The sequence below is a fragment of the Acanthochromis polyacanthus genome, chromosome 9 (assembly GCF_021347895.1).
Source record: "Acanthochromis polyacanthus isolate Apoly-LR-REF ecotype Palm Island chromosome 9, KAUST_Apoly_ChrSc, whole genome shotgun sequence".
Lineage (NCBI taxonomy): Eukaryota > Metazoa > Chordata > Actinopteri > Pomacentridae > Acanthochromis > Acanthochromis polyacanthus.
Window position 1 is genome coordinate 8,167,039 of NC_067121.1, and position 18,573 is coordinate 8,185,611.

General features: G+C 40.1%; 1 protein-coding gene across 1 annotated transcript; it reads right to left on the reverse strand.

The window, feature by feature from the left end:
• Positions 1-15,670: 15,670 nt before the first annotated feature.
• Positions 15,671-18,089, reverse strand: LOC127535351 (tripartite motif-containing protein 16-like). Its single transcript, XM_051953186.1, has one exon. It carries the CDS (start codon positions 18,036-18,038, stop codon positions 16,359-16,361), a length of 1,680 nt encoding a protein of 559 aa, XP_051809146.1. The 5' UTR covers positions 18,039-18,089; the 3' UTR covers positions 15,671-16,358.
• Between the last annotated feature and the right edge of the window lie 484 nt (positions 18,090-18,573).

Consider the following 18,573-nt stretch of genomic DNA (forward strand, 5'->3'; position numbering starts at 1 on the left):
AAATGGGAACACCTACACTCATTGTATTCATGCAAGTCACATCCAAGGCTTTTCCTGAGTGAGGCGGCACAAGTCGTGCTGGTCACACTGGAAACCAGTTGTTCCACTAATGCTCTATAAAGCTAAAAAATAAAGAGCCACTTCCTCTGGTAAACTCCTGAGTGGTGATGATGACGGACCAATTAGCCTGACTCGTTATCTTTGGAGGAGCATTAGAAAATAAAGCTGTGGCAGGATGGACTTCGCTCTGAGTGTTTTTGCATTATTGATTGAGAATTAATGGCGGAAGCAGCTGTCATTAAAAGGCTAAGGGATGGCTCCAGAAAACCTTAGTAATGGCAATCTGGGCCATTTAAGAGTCAGCTAGATGGCCGTTAACCACTTAAGGGTTGGAGGATAACGTGAGCCGGAGAGATGGGAGGTTAGGAAGAGTCTGTGGCTGACAGACGACAAACTGGATTAGCTGTTAGCGTGGACAGACATTCTACTTTTCATTAATGTTCACATTCATTTCAATCGCGTTTCGTCTTTTTTGCTGTTGCTGCAAATAAACATGCTGATTCATTAAATGATGCTGGATTTACTTCTGTTCTTTTCTGACATCTTTGCACACATTTACAATCTTTTACATGACATATTTATGACGGGATAAACAGAAAGACTAACAAAGAAGGAGCACTTTGAAAACTTCGTGAACCCAAAAGCTGCAGGAGTCGTAGGATTATGAGACGACAATAGACATGGATGCCGAAATAAAACTCCTTCCTCTTACCCTAAGAGTCAAAGGAAACCAACATAGGCGTCAACATGAGGCTACAACTTCACTCAATCAGACAAACATTCCCTTAGATTATGGTGAAAGAACATGTGAATGGTATGTTCAGGTGGATCTGCATGCGTCTCCTCCAGGTTTCCTCCTACAGCCAATTATTAGTGAAACAGTGACTCTAAATTATCGGAGAATGTGAGTGACACTGCTTGCCTGACTTTGTGTCAACGCTGCGGTAGACTGGCAACCTGTCCAGAGATTTTTTTTTTTTGCACAATTTGATGGCTCCAGCTCCCCCACAACCAGCAGGAGGATGATAATAAATGGATAGACGTCAGAAAAATAAGACACATTGTTATAAATTAAAGTATTTAGAGCTAAAGTCAGCCAGCTTCAACATTACAGGTTTGGTTATATTTAAAAGGATCACTGATAACTACTTTGAAAAGGTCATTCAGGTTCATAAAAAGTCAAGCATTCATCTGGATAATGGAAGCTGATAATAAAAATCAATTTTAAGCAGTATTTTCTAATTCTGTATTGTGAATAAGTTGGTGAATCAGTCAGTGAAGAAGGCAGAAAAGGTGCATATTTGTTTTACAATCATAGCTTCCACTGCACACCTGCTTTATTGACCCTGTTCCTATTGTACAACTATTGCACATTTTGCTATTTTCTCTATGAATACCGATCCGAACAGTCACAGAATAACAAATCTTTTCGAGGCTGAATGTAACAGCTTTATTTTCGAAACTCAACATTCAGCGACCTCCACCACCTCCGATTCCTCTGAAGCTCCTATCAGGGGATCAAAGCTGAACAGCAACAATAGGACATTGTATGTTGAGTGTTACCTATTAACCAGCTACGCTCCAGATAGATTTTTTATTTTTTTTGTAGAGCTGCTCGAGTTCCAATGGGCTTAAAACCCAGACATGTTTTTGTCTTGGTGAATACCTCAGCTTGCCACCTTACCACCCACGCATCGCTGTAACATTCAGTTGCTCAACAAGCTCAAAGGGGTTACTGTGGGCGGTTAGTTTGCATTACAGGTGTGTGTTTGTTTCAAACCGCGTGGCAGCAGTGTGCGCACTAAGGTATGAAGGCTGCATTGAGTTAGAGGCTGGCCCCACTGAGTAACACGAAAAAACAAAACAGGCAGATACTTGCAGAAGCGAAGGGATCTGCACGAGGAGGTATGCATTGTAGTAAACTCCATTTTTAGAGGTAGTCACCTGCACAGGCATGCTGCACACACTCGCAAAGTAAAACAATAAAAAAAAACATGAAAACTTGCACAAACATATCTCACAGGTAGAAAACAATCCAGCTTCATTCATACTTCAGCTCACTGAAACTGCGCTGACGCTGATTCGTGCACCTTCCGTCGGTAAACAAACGTCTGGCTTTCATGACACCTGCATTGCTGGGATTCTTCTGCTGCATACTAGCAGCACAGCTATCATTTACTCCTCCATAATTACACAGCTGGCTGGAGATGCAAAGCTGTCATCTTCAACGTGAGCGGGACGAAAACAAGCTCTGGAATGAAGAGGAGCCTCGGCGCCCATTACAGCAAAGCAAGTTCTAATAACACGTCTGCCGCTTCAGACATTTGTCCACCAATTAACCTATTTGTCAGGGCTAAAAACAAGCTAATTAGTAAGCAGTAATGCATGGCACTTTGGTATAAACTAATATTTACTGAAGCCTGTCAAACATTTCTTACAGACAAATGTTAAAACTGACATATGCTGAGTTATGGTTTGTTTGTTCCATCAGTTTTGCACTAAAACATTTTGATAACACGGTAAGATAAGCAGATTTTTCACTTGTTTTTTAATTTATGAACTGCTGGATTGATGAAGTATTGCACTAAGCAGGCATCAAACAAAGAAACAAAGACCCCCTCGGATTAACATTTTAATTTGCTCCAGCCACAGCGACATAAATAACCGTCATTTGTATTCTTTCTGTCCGATGCTCTTTAGTGCTCTGTCGAACGTTTGATCGGCCTTGATTTATTCGACTGCCGTGAACACACACACGAACACACGCCTGACATCAATTCTCAGTTATTTTAAGCGCTGGTTGTCCGCCGCTGACATTTGGCCACAGATAGTGATGTGCATCCTTCAGAGCGTACATCCATCCACGGCTGATGTTTGCACACCTACGCCCAGACGCACTGTAAGGACCGATCAGTCCACGGCTCCAGTAATGACTGATGTCCTCACTTCTCACTCCCACACACACAAAACACACACAAAAACACACACCTCTTTACTCTTTTTCACCTCCCTCCTCCTCCTCTAATTTGCTCCAACCTCTTCCATCCCTCCCCCAACTCTCACTTACTCCTAATTTCTCAAAAAAAAAAAAAAAAAGAAAGAAAGAAAGCCCTCCCACCCCTGGCCAGCGGGTGCTGCCTCCAATCAATTAGTTCATGTTCTGTAATGACAGCAGCTGTGGCCTGGCAGGGCTCCTTCACATTTAAGAGTGTTTTACTGGCCGGAAAGAAGAAGAAAAAAAACGGATGGGATGTCTCCCATTTACTCGCCCCGGGGAGAGTTAGATGGAAGCCTGCATATGTTCATCCATCTCTGTGCTTTTATTTTTACAGCATCTGGTCTGTGTTGGAGCAGGATTGGATCAGTTTGTATAGGAAGGAAAAGAATAGCAAAGTAGCTTAGAATTGTTATTTATGCCCTTTAAAGTTACATCTTACATTTTGTGATTTATATTTTTTGGAGTAGCAGCGTGAACTCAAACAAACAATAACAATAAAAACAAGAAAGGCAGCTCACTCTTATCATTTCCGACGGCTGAAATCTTGAAAAAAAATTGTAGCACAAATCACAGCAACATAGAATGTGACCATTTAATATCGATGCTCTTATGCATGATTTCCAATAGTTCTCAACAAAGAGGAATTTAAATAGTCATCAACAGTAAGTCAAGGTTTTCTGACCTTTTTTATCGATGTTTAGGGGATATTTTTTGGCGGTTTTGTTCTTTGTCACTTCTTGTTCATCTACAAATATTTCCCCAACAGTGACCATATTTGAACCTGAATTTGATTTGGATAAATAAATTGAACCTACAGACTCTGAGAGGATGAAATAATCATCCTCCTTTGACATTTAGATGCTAGCATTTTTAAAATACATCACATTTCTTGGTGTTCTTTGGATGATCTCTAGTATTTCTTTGTAAAAAAAAATCAGTTTTATATGCTATTAGTGCTCCCCAAAGTAACACGGTGGAGCTATGTGATGGTCGGAATTGATTTGTCTGTCTGTCTGTTCGCAACATTACTCAGAAACAGACTAATGGATTTGGAGGCAGACTTATCCGGGCTCATCCACTAGAAATGAGACAAAGAAGAATTGATTAAATTGTGGGGGGTTTTCTGAGTCCCATCAATTCCTGCCGCCTGCTACATATTTAGGTCGTGCGATTCGGTATCCGCACATAACGTACACATGTATAACACACACCTGTGCTCAGCACAAGGTCATTTTGTTTGTGGGTACATCTATATTAAATGGCCACATTCCATGGGGCCGTGATTTCTGCCACAAGTTTTTTTTTTTTTAAAGATTTCAGCAGTCGGACATGATTTGAGTGAGCAGCTTTGGCAGAATCAATAACATGATAAGAAGTAACAGTGAAATTTCAGGCTTTTATTTTGAATCGTTCCTGACATATTGTCTTCTAAACAGCCTCACATTTCAATGTGCGATAAAATGTGTTGAAAGTGGGTTGATGGGCAATTTTAGACAGAAAAAATCCCATAAGTGCTTGATTTGTCAATTTAAAATATCATGAATACCATTTTATCTATCAGTTTTTCTTAAAGGTTTAGGTGTTTTTTAAACTCTGAAGCCAATCAGAGAAAGCCCCTGATGATTTAAGGTGGAAGAGCTGTGAAATGATTATTTTTTTTGGTCGCCGGCTGTGTGAAGTCGTGGTTATTTATCTATATGTTGTCCTCTTAAGGGTTTTCCCTTCTATTCCGGGAGCCAGAAAACCATCTGAACTCTGGTCACAGCACCAGAACATTCTCCCATTTTCACCATCCTCAGCTCCTCTCTGTCATCCTGCCTGTGTGGAGAAAGGTTGATCCATCATGCACACACACAAGCACACACATATAACCCGATACATTCACACAAACACACACAAACGGGTGGACTCGCCCACAGGAATGTCATTCCAGGGATAACTTGATCCATCACAGATGCAGCTACACACCGACCGGCCGACACACACGGCGCACATACTGAGAGCAAACGCACACGTGTGTCGTTCCAGCAGCTTCATCCATCACACACACTGACAAAGCGACTTTTAGGCACAAACATAAACACACCGTGGATATTAGCAAGTAATTGGACAGTGAGCCGGCGGGGGGTGAAGTGTCCTGAATGATTGTCAGGTTTGTCACGGAGCCCAGAGATTTGTCTTCAGACAGAATCTGCTCATCAGCAGAAGAAGAAGAAGAACTTCAGCGTGATCAACCAGCTAGAATAACAGGACGAGAAAACTTTAGAAACAATGTTCACATGTGTTCTTTTTCTAAATTGGGATGCAGATGCATGAAAAACACAAAAAAAGCTGAGACATGTGTGCAGTATTTTAACATTTTATTCAGTGAAATCTAATAATTTCTGGCTTAGTTATTTGGATCAACCGGCATTATATATTATAAGGAAACATAAATGAGTAAAGAAAAGCAATACTGAATTTAAAATGTATCGAGACTCTTCTTCTTATGTTATCGTGCAATGTTTTGGGAACATTTTAGAAGATTCTATAATATGTTCCCTCAACAACAGGCAAATGTTCCACCTTAGTGAATACAGTCAATAGCTGCGTTTCCATTACCCTTAGATATGTGCAAAATGTAAATAGCGCAAAAAAACTGGTAATGGAAACACCTGAATTTCGAAAAAGGACTAAAATATCGCTAAAAAGTTTTTACGCTCTCATGAGGTGGTTTTCAGATGTTTCGATTTTGAAAAATATCGCAAAAGCGCAATGGAAACACTTTCTCCGCAATTATACGTCACCGGACGTGATGTACCTGGTCACATGACCAGTTCTCTCGGAGTAAACATGGAGTGGTACGTGTGGACAGAAGAGACTTTTCTTGCCATTATTCTTGAGAAAAACGTCATTGCCATACTAGACAGCAAACAGCAGAGGAATGCAGAGTGTTATAAGGAGATAGAAGCAGAAATGAGGGAGAAAGGGTACGTCCATCTTCCTGCAGTGAAATCTCGCGGGATGATATTTTACGAGAGTTACGATGCTTCTGCCCAGAACAACCTTCAATGGAAACACGTTCAAAGCGCAAATATACTTTGTCGAAATTTTAGAAATATCGCTTTTATTTTGCGAAAAACTGTAATGGAAACCCAACTAATCACATTAGAGAAAGATTTTCTTCAGCATCCTCTTAATGTTTCTCTTAAGACGTTGCCTTTTATCCTTAAAGGAACACTGTTTGAAATGAGAAATATCACTTAAACATTATTTGAACATTAGAATAAAAGGTTTTCTTTCAAAAAGAATTAAAATCTGTCATTAATGTTGTGGAAACGTTCAGTATTTGCAGTAAAAGGGACGGTAAGACTGTGGAAAAACTAGTTGAAATGCTTTCTTTTCCAGATTGGGATGCAAAGCATGAAAAATCACAAAAAGCTTGGACATGTGCAGCATTTTCACATTTCATTGATTGAAATGTATTATTTCTGGCTCAGTTATTTAAATCAGCTGATATGAACTATAAGAAGAGAAAGAACAAAAACGAGCAAAACCAAACGTGGCATTCGAGACCATCCTTCCTTTGTTATCGTGCAACGTTTTGGGAACATTTTATGGAAGAATGATCTATAGTATGTTACCTTAACAACAGAGCAAATGTTCCACCTCAGTAAATACACTAATAAATCATTTTAACCCTTGGATGCATATCCAGTGTTTTCTGGCTCAGTTAGAAGTGGGTCGGGAGATTTGGGTCACTTTTGACCATGAACTATAACATGCAGAAGAACTGATTGCTGAGCATGTTTCTTGTAGCACTGATGAAACTGAAACATGAAATCAAATCAATATTTTTATTATCAAACCCAGTTAAAGCTGTTTTGTTCTAAAATGTTCGAGAAAAGTTCTAATGATGTTTTCAGGGGAATTTTTTTGTTTAGTTCCCAGAATATTCTTCCTAAAAGCACCATTAAATTCTAAAGTATTTCTAACAAGGTTATTTTAAGCATTATTGTAGAGGTTGAGCTAAGAGTCAAACCAAAAAAAGAAATAAAACCTTCTCAAGAGCCACTGCTGTTCATTTATTTCAATTAAGGATGTGATAAAAATAATGCAGTCCACTCACGGTATTAACTCAAGAACAGGCAAAATGTTGCACCTTAGTAAATATGTCACACCAAAGGTAGATTTTTTTTAAACATTGGTTTTAGAACGTTCATTGGGAACATCTACCTAATGTTCCCGTTAAAAGTTTTCACAGTTTGAGAACATTATTTCAACATTAGATTAAAATGTTTGCTATAAAATGAGGAGTTTAAAAGCGGAGTGGCCTAACCCACAGAAACCTGAGTTTTATATCATTTCTGTAGTATTTTATGTTCTAGATTTTGGTTGAAAAGTAGCCTTAGTTACAGAACATTTTATTCCTAAAATATGCAGAAAAATAGACGTTTTCGGGCAGTATTTTGTCATATAAAGGCAATAAAATAAAATATTCTTGTAAATAGCAAGAACGTTGAACCTGAGTCTTGTTCTGAAATTTCTGCAATTTTTTTTCTTTTTTCACCAAGATAATACGTTTTTATAGCCTAGCCGCGCTAGACCCATGTTCTGAAGACGCAAGGGTCTAGGACCACTCGACAGGGAGGGAGGCGGGCTAAAAGGTTGTCTTTCAAATCCCTCTGCAGCAATTGGGTAGGTATACAACCAATCAGCGCAACGAATAGGCTGACGTAGTTCCTAGAGCGCCGGCGGATTGTGGCTAAGTCCCATTAGCTTCCCAACCAGTGGAGCCAACTGGTATATTAAGGATTTGCCATATCCCGTCGGCATAAGTCCAAATAAGTCTTTCTTCTCAATGAAACACTTAAGTGCCGTCCTTTGTTTATCTTTCAAGTTGAATTTTAGCTTCAAATCTTTAAGGGCTGTGGCCAAAGCCGAGTCGAAAGATAACTGTTTATTGTGCGCCAGTTGTTTCTGTCAGAATCGTCGCGCCTCTGTTGTCACTTCGTTACGCCTGCCTTCTGACTCTACACTTCATGGTGATTGGTCCGGCCAGTTTTAGGAGAATCCAGCCTCGAGCCTTATGGAGGGTAACTAGACCCGCCCTGGCAGAGAATTAAATTCGTTGCCGTGGGTTGTCTAGCGCGGCTAGGCTAACGTTTTTACATATCCAAATGTACAATTTAGGAAAACTTGCATTACATAAGTTGTCTAAATGTGTGTAATCTGAATTCAGAGCAGCGGTCAGCCATCACTGCTGAGGAAAATGCTGACTTTGTTGATCAACATTTCATGGATTTTAAAGCAATGTCCATTCCTAGTGAGATGGTTAGAAGTACAGTGGTCTAACCCACAAAACATCCAAATTGAGTTTTATATCATTTCTTTAATAATTCATTGTCTAGATTTTAGAGGCTGAATGGTCTAACCTACAACCCAGATTCAGCGTTCCAGTGGTACTTCGAATGCTCGACCATTCTTGGAAACACAAGAACATTTTAGTCCTAAAAAACACACCTGCATTTTGTCTTTGACAAGGTGATGAAATAAAATATTAAAAAAACGCCTCCGTAAAAAGCAAGAAACAGGAATGTTGAACCTGATTTTATCCGATGTTTAGAGTTTTATTTTGAAATGTATGCAAAGCGTTTGCATTTTTAACTAGCTAATGCCTCTTTTTCTGTTCAAATGTACAATTTAAGAAAACTTGTGTTCCACAAATTGTCTTAAATTTGAATTCAGAGCAGCCGTCATCTATCACTTCTGGGGAAAATAAGAACTATAAGCTAGTGTGTGATGTCCAGTAAAATAAGGTTAATCACTTTAAACGCTTTGACCGACAACACGGCAACGATCAACATTTCATGGATTTTAAAGCACAGAAATGTCCATTCCTGAAATGAAAAGCTTAGAAGCAGAGTGGTCTAACCCACGAAACATCCAAACAGAGTTTTAAATCTTTTCTGTAATATTTTACGGTCGAGATTTTAGTGACAAAGTGGTCTAAACCCACAACCCAAATGTAGCGTTACAATGGAGCTTCCAATGTTAGACCATTCTAGGAAACACAAAACTTTAAACCCATTTTTTTCAGAAACTACAGAAAGTGGGTCAGACCACTCTGCTTCCAAAACCTTCAAATATTAACAGAACTTGTAGGCCACGTCGTGGGAACATTCAGTGTTTGGCTACCAGCTCAGTGGACTCATTAAGGCTTCTATTTAAACAGATTCTCTGTAACTAATATTCATGTCCAATGAATAATCATGTCCAGGCTCAACAGGAGAGTCCGGCTGCTTTTTCTTCTTCTACTTCCAAATTCTTGTTACTTCATTTGGAGGCACCGAGGCATTCAGGAGGAGAATATGCCGGCGAGCAGACAGACGGAGGAAGTCTCACGGCCTGGTGCTTCCTGGAGGCTTGATTCTCCTCACCTCCTCTGCTCCCGTGAGGCCGCTCTTTAAACGCTCCCCACACACATACAAAACCCACCTATTTCATTTTTCATTTTCAGCAATTTTCTGTGGCTTTGCAGCAATATTGATATAAAAAGACTGCGGGCTCCAGGTCGCTCGCTCCGGGATGGAAGGCACCCATCCGTAGTGCACCGGGGAGCTCAGCGTTCAACTCGAGAAAAAAAAGAAACGATATTACAAGGTCCTTTTACCATGCCAGTCAAACAGAGAGGGGGACACAGTGGCAGACGTGCTGTTTAAATGTCTGTTCGAGCGTGTGTGAGAAAATTCAGCCGGCGGTTTAGGCTTCATGTCGAGTTGTTTTGATTGGCTGTCTAAACTGACACCCCCCGACATGGTCAATCACAATTTGTTTATGTCATTTTCAAGAATATGGTGTTTTGAAGGAGGGAACCCACTGAGAATATTGATGTGAAGCCAGCAGTTTATCCAGCACTTTGGTTTCAGCGTGTAGCCTGTCTGAAGGCAGGTTTTTTTTATTTTTCATTTTTTCATGGTTTTCAGGAACTTATTATGACAGTGAAACTATACAGAGCCTGTTCAGTTTTTGATAGAGGACTTTTATCTCATTTGTGCTTCATTAGATAACACACTGGGAGGAAAAAACGCAGAAGGACAAGGACAGAGAGATTGAAGAAAGTGGTTGAAAATGCACAGGCTTCTATGTTTTAGCTCATAAAATGAAAACACGTGTCACAAAAAATGACATTTTTTGATCTTGTACCTCAGTTCATAGATAGATAGATAGACTATAATTTGCCAGATTGTGTTTATAGGTTAATATACTCATGAAAACATCAATTTAAGAAATCATGGTAGACAAAGAAATAGAACTAACGTGCCAAAAATGCTGCTGGGTCATTCCATTGGGGGACATTTTACATCTCACCCACCTCTTCCATCCTCTTGGTCAGCAGTAACAGCTAGCTAAATATCAGCTTCTACTCCTGAGAAAAAGCTAACATTAGCATGGATTAGCGACCCTGTTACTGTTATTAGAGTAGGGTTAGCAAACAACAAAGAAAACATGGAATAAAAATGGTACTATTGATGTGTAAGCTGGCTGAGCCAATCAAGCCTTTGATAGTTTACTACTCATTGTTAATGAATATGTAGCAGAAAATTGCAAAAGAGAAGATTTATTTTTCAAAAATGCCGAAGCCCAAATGTCCTTCAATTCTGGAACGACCCTGGTATTCACAAAAAAAGGAGGGCTAAAATTGGTATTTACAATTAAAACTGGGTATTACAAAAGTACAAAAAGGTTCAATGTGAGAATAGAACTAATGTCCTGGATTATTGGTTTATTGTGTACTTGAGTTTAGAAACAACTGAACTAAAAAGATGAAATAAGTGAAGCTTGGTGGTGTATTTACTGCACTCCAAGTTCAACTCAAAGCCTTTTCTACACTGACTGATGACCAAGCAAGTGTGTTTTGCTCACCTAAAAGTCAACCAACTTGAATTTATTGAATGTGAAAGCCCCTGTTATGATTGCACTGTGAAAACTTTACCTATTTACTTTACAAAAAAGTGCAAAGTGAGTCTTGAAAAGTGTCATGAATGCTTAGATGCGGTAATTTGATTCCGACGGCATCAAACCTTAGCTGCAAGACTGGGACACAGATCTGAGACAGCATCTGAACTCACACAGGTTATACTTTTTTTTTGTTTGTTTTACATACAGGAGCTAGTTTAGGATATTTGGATAAGCTTCCGACAGTTATTTTGAAAAGCTGTCGGACGTCACACTGAGTGGCGTTACATCGATGCAGCTCCAGCCGTATTAAACACTGAGATGCTACACTGACGCTGCCTACTGTTTGTGTTTTTGTCCATCATTAAAATGTAGTCGTTAAACAGCACAAGGAATGTGATGCTGTTTTTTTTCCTTGGGAAAATTGTACCTCAAACAGTTAAACACCTTGTTTGTGGGCCGTAAAGTTTAATTCCAGGTTGGCCTCATGCCAGAGCTTCACACTTGTGGTTTCCTGCAGTCAACAGTCTCTGATGCCAGAATCTCCCAGAGCTTTGATCAAAACAGATTAACCTTTAATACAGAGAAGTATAGAAATTATGCACAATATATCCAGCATGTGAATAGATTCCGGACTAATATGCGTATCAGTATTGCGGGAGCATATCAGTGGAAGTTCATCACACCAGTTTGCGTTGCTAATCTGACGAAATGGATGCAACACTGGAAGTCTGTAGAAAAAAAGACACAATTTACTTCAGCAAAGAGTCATAACTGTGATTTTTTTTTTTCACTTTGAAGTCAGTGTGATCTGAAATAATGATTGTGCTCACTTTATGGCTCGTAGTTTGAATAAGTTCATTACATCAGACCGCTCTGCTGATAAGATTAAACAGTCGCAAATTTTCAGAAGGCTTCTTTTGAAATCAAGATAGCTTTCTGCATTAGATGTTGATCTAAAGTCACTCTCTGAAAAATAATGTTTGCGCTCAATAAAATTAATTAACAGCTTGCCTCAATCATTTTTGAGTTATGACAACTTCTAATGGAACCAACAAACCACAGTGGGTTAAGGGAATTGGATTTTCCTCTACAATCAAATGTATTTTCATTTTCTTTCAGTCTGAACTGTCTGGAATTGTCCAGACAACTCTTAAAAAATAAAGTTATGAAAAGGGTTTCATGAAGCTACCTCAAATTAAATTCAGTTTTAAATCAACTAATGCAGAAATTGGGGTTTAAATTACAAACTATATTAAGTTGATGCAATTACCAACATTGTTATGCCAACTGAACCCATCGCCAATAACGTTTGCAGCTTAAATGGTTTATCTAAATCAGCAAATTAGGTTTTTGTATGTTCCAATTATGCAATATATAAATGAACACTGCTTAGTGTACAAGGAGAATCTGAATACTATCTAAGTTTACTGTGGGTTCATACAGTTCATTTAGTCGCTTTGAAGTGCTCAGGTAGACTGTTTTTCCTCCGAGGAAGGAAAGAATCAGTGCCCAGCGGTGACTTTGATTGTTCGTTACCGCGTTGAGACAAAAAGCTATTTCTGTGCTCCATCCTCACTACTTCAACGTCGCCAATGGAAGCCTGGGCAGTGATGACCTCCTCTTGCTGTTTTTGAAGTATTTTGTTCCATTTCCTTCGTGGCTGGAGCCTGCAGAAGAAATGTCCTATTTCCTCCTCGGTGGAGAGGATCCACGTCAGTTGTTCAGCTACTTAAAGAATGATCCATGATGGAAAATACGAATTCTAGGTTTCACCAGAACTTGAAGGTCCCATATCATACAGCTTTTTATGAACTAATTCAAGTCTCCCATGTCTAGGGTGACCATATTCTGTTTCTCTGAAAAGAGGACACACTTCCAGCTCATGCGCAAAAATTTTTCAGCCCTCCCCCCCATTTTTAGGGGTTTTCCGTGGGTCAGGGGGCTTTCTGTGCTTCAAACTCAGTTCAACAGATATTCTGAATTCCCCAGAAAAGAACACTTTACCTGGATATACAGAAAAAATAGCCCAAACACTCACAAACAGTTGCTTTATAAATAATATATTTATTAATTTAAAGCAATTCTCCTAAACAATATAATCAGTCACATACAAATATGGCCTGCTCTAGTCTTTAATAGTTATTGACTCAAGTTGTGTAGGAACACATGTATTCAGATGTTTAACAAAATAAGACATAATCATCTCTCATTGTCTGACACTTACACCTTAGTTAGGAAAAGTGAGGTAGAGTACCATTCTTCAAAATAACCTCCCAATTATCATCCATCCATCCATCCTCTATACACCGCTTTATCCTCATTCGGGTCGCGGGGGGTGCTGGAGCCTATCCCAGCTGACTCGGGCAAAGGCAGGGGACACCCTGGACAGGTCACAAGTCTGTCACAGGGCTACATATACAGACAAACAATCACACTCACATCTACAGGCAATTTAGAGTACTCAATTAACCTCAGCATATTTTTGGACTGTGGGAGGAAGCTGGAGTACCCGGAGAAAACCCACGCATGCACAGGGAGAACATGCAAACTCCATGCAGAAAGATCCCAGGCCCACCCCGGGATTCAAACCAGGGATCTTCTTGCTACACGGTGAAAGTGCTAACCACTACCCCACTGAGCAGCCCTCCCAATTATCAATTATGTAAAAATAAAAATAATGCCTCAAAATATTAAACAAAAAGAAAAAAGAGAGGTAGCCTATTCTTCAATGTTCAGTTAGTCCATTCTTCAAAATAATGTGTCTAATGGCAAATGAAAAAATATAGAAATAATGTCTCAAGTCAACAGTCCTTTTTTTCCTTCTTTTTCCTTTTCTTATTAGCTACAGAGACATAAGTCCCAGCTTTGCAGACTGTACATTCTGCCTCCCATTTGACACGACCCGGACGAAAACAGGGGTACTTTTTCCGCATTTCATCAGTGAAATGACATTTGTGTTTCGGTATGTTCTTTCGGTTCGAGTGTTCTCTCGCAGTGTGCCTACCTGCCTGTCAGCCTGCGAGGAGTGAGTGAGTGTGGAGCGTTCCGGGGTTCGGCTCAAACTCCGCCTCTCAGAGCGTGTTTCCAAAGGAACCATTCAACGTGAATGATAAATACACTGATCTGTGATGCGCTCAAGCTAGGCAAGATCAACAACTCGGACATTTGAAGGACTTTATAAACACCGGCCGGACAGGCCGGACAGCCTCTCAAAAGAGGACATGTCCGGGCAAAAGAGGACGTATGGTCACCCTAATGTTGCTGAATGTGCCTTTCTGTATTTTTTGGCGTTCGTGCCTTGTGCATAATAAGTTAATCCAGAGGCCTTAATCAGTGCAGGTTAGGATCTGTAGCTGGCCCAGATCTGGAATGAAGGTGGGGTTGTAAAGGCTCACAGGGTTTAAGAATCAGACTAATTCCTGGTTTTCTGGGGTGCAGACAAGGAAGAATCACAAAGTGAGGGATGATCGCCTTAAACACGCTTCATTTTTGACAATTTGGACATTTGTGCAACACTTCTGTCACTGAAATACAAAACACTCTGTTAAGATACATTTTTACATATCATTTTTAACAGAAAGTTACTTTTGTCATATTGAATCCATTTTTTTCTTTAAAGTCAGTTTGATTCCCAAATTTTGCCCTACAGTTGTTGTCTTAGAAAACCTCTAACACCTGACATCCCAGATGTTCACCACCACCATGAAGTCATTTTTTGGTCACTAATAATTCCCTAGAGATTCATCTCTGTGTGTCAAAGTTACATATTTAGATGGGGTTTTATCAGTTTTGGTTATTTTTTATTTTTTTGCGCAAAAATAAAAAGCATTCTGTGTTTCCTGCTTCTGAAATGTGACAATTCTTTGTTTTTCTTTGGCTAAACAGCCTAATGTGAGGCTCTATTTGTGAAATTGCAATTAGAACAGATTTTTGAAAACTTCTTTTCACCTTCTGTCTCGCTCATCCCCTGGCTCTGTCTTCTGATTAGTTCATCACCCTAACCTGTTGCAATCAGCTCAATTCAATCCACCTGGTTTCCTTCCCTGTTATTTAAGCTCTGCCATTCCCCTCAGTCTTTGCTGGTTCATAGTTGGATCTCCATGCAGCTTCTCTCACCACTTTCCCGTCCACCGCTGGATTATCAGTTTGTTGGACTTTGTCATTTTTCACCCTTTTCTGGATAACCTCTTTTGGACTCGACTTGTTACTTAGACTCTCGTTTGCTCTTGTGTTAGTCTTTATCTTCCTTATGTAAGTACCTCTTTAGTCTGCCGTTTTGCCCTGTCTAGTTTAGTTTTTTTTTGTCCACTCCAGTCTCGCTTTCAGTTTGCAAAGGTTTTTGATTTTGTTAATAAATTCTGTCTGTGATGTCTGCGCCTGGGTTCACCACACCCCCCAATCCTAACAGAATAACTGGGAAGTCATTTAAAGGAAAAAACTGACAAAACAATTCAGCAGAGAAACTTTTAAGTAAATTTTGCTCAAAATTTCAGTGGAAATCTGCTCTTCAACCATGCAAATGTAAAATTTTTCATGTCTGGATGTTTGTTTTTATTTTATTTTATTAAAAGATAAACTGTCATGATGCAAGAAAAATACCAGGTTAGGGGCAAAGTACTCATTTCAATGTAAAATATAAGAATAAATTATGTAATTCAGGTCCTGCTCATTTATTGTCATTTATTTGCAGATTAACACGAAGCTGAATCACAAATTTGTCAACAGTCTAGAAACAAAACAAACCAACAAAATAAAAAAATTACCACATCAGTAGAATAAAATGACGATCGATTGGAATAAAATATAATCATATTTCCCCCGAAAATAAACCATGAAGCACCAAACCAATAAATTCTGTACATGTATCTCTGTCAAAGAAAATTTAGACACATTTGAATAAAAAGCAGAGTTTTCCATCACCTCAGCTGGTTAATTAAATGCATCACTAACATGAGATTGAATAAACATGAATTCAAATGAAAGAAAAACAAAAACAAGACTTAGGAAAAACATTAAATGTAACTTACTGTTACATTTTCACACCCAAACTGGATCAAATCACAGTTTCCACTTGTTGGTTCTGTGGAATAAATCCTCTTTACTGACTGAGAGCACAAACTACATCTGGATTGGAAACATCAAGAAAAGTGAAAGTCATTTTTAGTGAAGAAAGTCAAAGATGAGCAGAAGAAGAAATGAAAAGATGAACAAGTGCTGACAGTCACTGTTTGATTGACAGTTGATCTCTGTGCAGTGTAGAAATAAAACAACAATGAGCTGTGAGCAACAATGATGGAGACTAAATGAGTGAAAGAGTCAAAGACACAATCAGACTCACTGCACCTTCAGTCACCTCTGTCTACTTCACTTCACACAACTCAGCTCTTGTTCTAAAGCAACCAATCCTGAGTCCAGCATGTATCTGCTGAGTGAATGTGGTCTGGACTCTGTGGAGGAGAGTCATGGTTTCAGAGACGCTGTAGAAGGACAGAATACCTGCACTGTGATCCAGGTACACTCCAACTCTGGAGGACTGAGGACCTGAGATGGGAGTTTGGATGTTGTTGTACCAAAATTTATAACCACTTGGGGAACAATCTAATGCCCAAGATTTGTCATTACATCCAAATCTACATTCATTTCCACCTCCTGCTCTGCTGATATTCTTGTATGCGACTGATACATCAACTCCATCTCCTTTCCACTCCACCTCCCAGTAACAACGTCCAGTCAGACTCTCTCTACTCAGGACCTGACAACGTCCAGTGAATCTGTCTGGATGATCAGAATAAGACCGTTGTTTAGCCATATTTGTTACTTTCCTATTCCCTTCAGATAATATCAGCCACTTGTTCACTGTGTTTGGATCCAGAGTGATTTGACGTGAATATTTTAAGAATCCAGCTCTGGTCTTTGGCTCTGCTTGTGAATCTGACAGTGAAACATCCAGTTGAGTCCCTGTCACTGAGATCTTTGTCCATGTGTCCCTCACAATGTCCTGTAGATGATCTCTGAGCTCTGACACAGCTGCTGTCACCTCCTCAAAGTGTCTCAGAGAACAGATGTTGATGCTGGATGAGTGTGTGGACTCACTGAGTGCTGACACTGAGGGGTAGTTGTGGAGAAACTGGTTGTGATCCTCTGTGTGTGAGAGCTGCTTCAGCTCAGCGTCTTTCCTCTTCAGATCTCTGATCTCCTGCTCCAGCTTCTCCTTCAGCTCTTCCACTCCACTCACTTCAGTCTCCTGCTGGGATCTGATCTGCTGCTCCACATCTCGGCTTGTTTTCTGGATCAGATGGATGATGTGGGTGAACATCTCCTCACTGTCCTTCACTGCTTTATCAGCAGAGCCATTGATGGCCTCCAGCTGCTGTTGGAGCAGCTTCACATCTTTCTCTCTGTCCTGGATTCTCTGCTGGATGTTTTGTCGACTCACCTCCAGCTCTCTCTGCCTCTCCGTCCTTTCTGCTGCAGCTGAGACTGTGTCGTGGCCTTTATGTTCATCCACAGAGCAGAGATAGCAGATAGACTGCTGATCAGTGCGGCAGAACATCTTCTTCACCTTATCGTGGAGATAGCAGATGTTCTCCTGGAGGTTCTTGGAGGGCTCCACCAGCTTGTGTTTCTGGAATGGAGGTGAATCATAGTGAAACTGAAGGTGTTTCTCACAGAAAGAGGCCAGACAGACTAAACAGGACTTGAAGGCTTTCAGTTTCCTCCCAGTGCAGACATCACAGGACACATCTTCATCTCCAGCATAGCAGTGATCAGCAGCAGCAGCTTGGAGTCCAGTCTTCTTCAGCTCCTCCACTAACTCTGCTAACATGGTGTTTTTCATCAGGACAGGCCTCGGTGTGAAGGTCTGCCTACACTGAGGGCAGCTGTAGATTCTCTTCTCATCCTCTCCATCCCAGTGGGCTTTAATACACTTCATGCAGTAGTTGTGTCCACAGGAAAGAGTCACCGGATCCGTCAGTAGATCCAGACAGACGGAACAAGAGATTATTTCTCGGTCCAGCTGAACTCCTTTCTCAGCCATTTCTCCTCTCACTAACAGCGACTGTGTGAGTTTGACTTCCTCCTTCCTGAAACTAGTGTGAGCTCTGATCTACAATTCACGTGTTCCTGCAGTGAACGGGGCCTGTCAGCTCTTCCACGTCACCACATGCAGGTTCCACCCATGTTCAAGGTGTAGATCTGAAGGGGAGGAAACCAGGAAATGTGAGGACAGAGTGGAGCTGCTGTGTTTGGGAGCAGGAAGAAGAGGAGGGTTATCAGGCTGAGATTCATTCCAGGAAGAGGAGAGAGACGCTGAGTGTTGAACCTTTTCACAGCAGAGCTCATTTCTCATTTAACCCTCAGTTTGAAAAAGTTACACAAATTTCCTGAATGATAAAAACATGCTCATCAAAAACACTGCAATTAAATTATTATATATTAACAGTATTTTAACTTTGAGTCACTTTTGAACCAACAACGATCCTGATCAAAACTGACAAATTTAACCCTTTAAATGCCAGTTTGTTTACATAATGTCACCGTTGTTTCTTCTGAGAAACACAAACAACATTAAT

Bases quoted from the DNA above. Each gene is read 5' to 3' on its own strand.
- LOC127535351 (XM_051953186.1), bottom strand. From the start codon at position 18,038: ATGGCTGAGAAAGGAGTTCAGCTGGACCGAGAAATAATCTCTTGTTCC.